Genomic DNA, 2,906 nt, shown 5'->3' with positions numbered 1-2,906 from the left:
TTACAGTTGAGCTCCACCAGGCCAATGTTGCAGCTGCTGCTGCTACTGTAGAAAATGCGTTGTTATTGGCTTTGTACAGTAAACGCCTTCACTTGAAAGACGAACTTAGCAGACGACAACCAGTCCCAACCCGAGACAGAGATCAAAACGTGAAAGGCAGACTGGAAGGACTTTAAAGTAGAAAGGAGCTGGAATGGGCGAACGTTATCAGGATCAGGAGAAGCCCTAATTACTAGCAGGGGAGGGAGGAAGTAGAGCACCATCGCAGCTCTCATGCTGCCCCGCCCGCACTGATTGCTGGATTACACCACATCCTCACACCCGATGCATGCGTCGTTGTTGCGTTTATTGCTAGAGAGAGAGAGATAACTGTTCCTGAATGGATTTCTGTTCTTGATAATGGTGTTCAGTTGTGGACGAGGATGATGCCGGAGTTGCTGCGGTTGTGGTGAAGGCGACAGTGCGTTGCGTTGCGGTGTGGGACTCATGTGGGAGACCGGTGAAGCTCCTCCATTCCCCAGGCTCCACGCTGCGTGATGCCGTCTGCTCTGCTGTCTCCGCTGCCCCCAGCCCTGCGACGCTCCGGGAGCGTGCTTACCATGTTGAAATCCGTATCGTTTCTTAAACCCTCCTTAAACCCTGAAGTGTTGGTTAAGTGCTCGAATTACTGCGCTGCGCATGGTCCTCTGCGGCATATCTCGTTGTTCCCCGTGAAGCCTGGTCGGGTTTCGAGAGCGGCGTTTCGACTCATCCCTTGCGCGCAAGCTAGTGGGGCCGGGCGAAGCGTTTGGGACGAAGCCGCGGAGGAATTCTTTCGTAACAAGGGGAAGAAGTCTGCGCCTGCTAAAGAGTCGAGGGAGGGGAGGGAAAGCGGGGTGAGCGAGACTCCTTATGGCAGGGCAGCTCCTGCTAAGACTGCGGGTCGTGGTGACACGAAACCCGGGAGGCATGAATGGGAGGATGGTGACATACGGGTGATGGAGACTGCAGGCAGCAAAAGCTCCAGTAATGGTAGCCCTTCTCGAAAAGCAGAGTCGCAATATAGTAAGGCCGTAAAGTTCGCAGGCAGAGAATGGGGCGATACGAGCGGCGATCGTCATGGTGACGAAGATTTCAGGGGTGGTGAAGGGTATCGGGCTACTTCAGCACGGGGTAACTCTGCACCGGAGCGGAGGTCGAGCAAACCATCATTCGGCAGGGAGTCAGGAGCGCCCGAACGGAGGTCAAGTAATAACTCGCGGAGCAGCTTTTCGGCGGGACGAGGTGGTTTTCTGAAAGGGTCGAGTAGTTATAGGAATGACAGAGGAGGTGGCTACGGCGGCGAGAGGCGCATGGGTAGGGAGAGAAGTGGGGATGATTATGAGGAGGGCGACGAAGATACAATGGATTCGGATGATTGGCCCAAGAGGGAGGCTGTAAATTGGAGAGTGGAGGGTGAGGCTGTGTACGGGGTCGCACCAATTCGGGCAGCTTTTCTAGCCGAACGGCGAATTTTCCACACTCTGTATGTGCAAACAAATCTCGTCGATAATATTGCGACTGGCAAGCGGAAAGATAAGCAGGCAGTGAATTGGATTCTCAACAGAGCTCACAACCTGGAGATGAAGGTGGAGACCGTGTCCAAGCAACACCTCAACCTTTTGGTGGACAACAGACCACATCAGGGTTTAGTTCTGGATGCGTCTCCTCTGGAATTGGTGCCTTGCGAGTACCTTGAAAGACCATCTATCCAGGATGGACGATCCCCTGTGTGGGTAGCTTTGGACGAAGTCATTGACCCTCAGAATTTTGGAGCAATCCTGCGGTCTTGCCATTACTTAGGTGCTACCGGGGTCGTTGTTTGCGCCAAAAACTCGGCACCCTTGAGTGGGGTGGTGAGCAAGGCGAGCGCAGGAGCCTTGGAGGTCATGGAAATTCAATCCTGTCGCAACATGATGAAATTTCTCGATACGTCCGTGCAGAACGGGTGGAGAGCGGTTGGAGCCTCCTCGGAGCCTCGAGCACTTCCGATTCAGGAGCTGGAGCCTGGTCTTCCAACCATTCTAGTCTTAGGTAATGAGGGCCGCGGATTACGCACTAACGTGAAGCGCTCTTGCACGGAATTGGTCTCTATCAAAGGTTTTGGAGCAACGTTGGCTTCTGATAGTCCATCCTCAGAGCAGGATGTTGAATCTGATCTGAACGTAACTCAACGTTTCAATTCTGAATTACAGGCGGCAGCTGATGCAGTAGATAGTCTGAATGTTAGCGTTGCGGCTGGTATTTTGCTGCATGACTTACTCTCACGCTCAACCCAACAAAGTGAGTCGGCTGTTTCAGCACAGTAAAGCTATTTTTACGATCACTTCGATTGATCGCATCCTGTTTGAGTCCAATCCTTCGCACCCTGGAACATATGGATTTGTCAATATGAAGTGGCATTGCTTCACGGCAGTTGGTTGCAAGATTTTACGCTTTACTCATGCTTGAGAATCTCAGACATTGAAATCGATGGAAGCCGTTGCTGGCAGGTTTTTATGTTTTTGTGATCAGTTTTTCAGGCAAGGGCTTTGTCTTGATTATTATTATTAGTAGTAGTAGTAGTATTGGATTATTCGTCTGGGGATTGATTGTTTGTGTTTGCTTTGTACATCGAGTTGAAATTCAAAGGTTAAAGTTAAGTGATTAGTACATAAATGACTCTGTATACTTAATCCGAAATGAATCACAGATTTTGTTTGTGTAAAGATTTTGAGTTCGTAAGGTTTGAGCGGCTGTTTGTTCGACGTGAGGTTGCATTGAAGATGTGATTATTGTAGATGTGCTTTAATCTATTTTTCTTTATTCTTTAGTTTTTAAATCAAAGAAATTAAGTTATTGAGTCCTTAAGTGGGGCTTTATTTACAAGGCGCTTACAGCATTGAATA

The 2,906-nt window shown here is 49.8% G+C and overlaps 1 protein-coding gene across 1 annotated transcript; it reads left to right on the top strand.

Moving 5' to 3' along the window:
- Window positions 1-251: 251 nt before the first annotated feature.
- Window positions 252-2,375, top strand: LOC112294482 (uncharacterized). The gene has a single exon (XM_024544952.3). The coding sequence runs from the start codon at window positions 537-539 to the stop codon at window positions 2,325-2,327; it is 1,791 nt and encodes a 596-aa protein (XP_024400720.1). The 5' UTR covers window positions 252-536; the 3' UTR covers window positions 2,328-2,375.
- The last annotated feature ends 531 nt before the right edge of the window (window positions 2,376-2,906 follow it).

The sequence above is a fragment of the Physcomitrium patens genome, chromosome 17 (assembly GCF_059467195.1).
Source record: "Physcomitrium patens ecotype Gransden chromosome 17, ASM5946719v1, whole genome shotgun sequence".
Lineage (NCBI taxonomy): Eukaryota > Viridiplantae > Streptophyta > Bryopsida > Funariales > Funariaceae > Physcomitrium > Physcomitrium patens.
Note: the sequence above shows the minus strand (reverse complement) of the source record. Positions and strands in the feature narration are given on the sequence as shown.

Excerpts from the sequence above, each read along its gene's own strand:
- LOC112294482 (XM_024544952.3), top strand. The coding sequence starts at position 537 with ATGCCGTCTGCTCTGCTGTCTCCGCTGCCCCCAGCCCTGCGACGCTCC.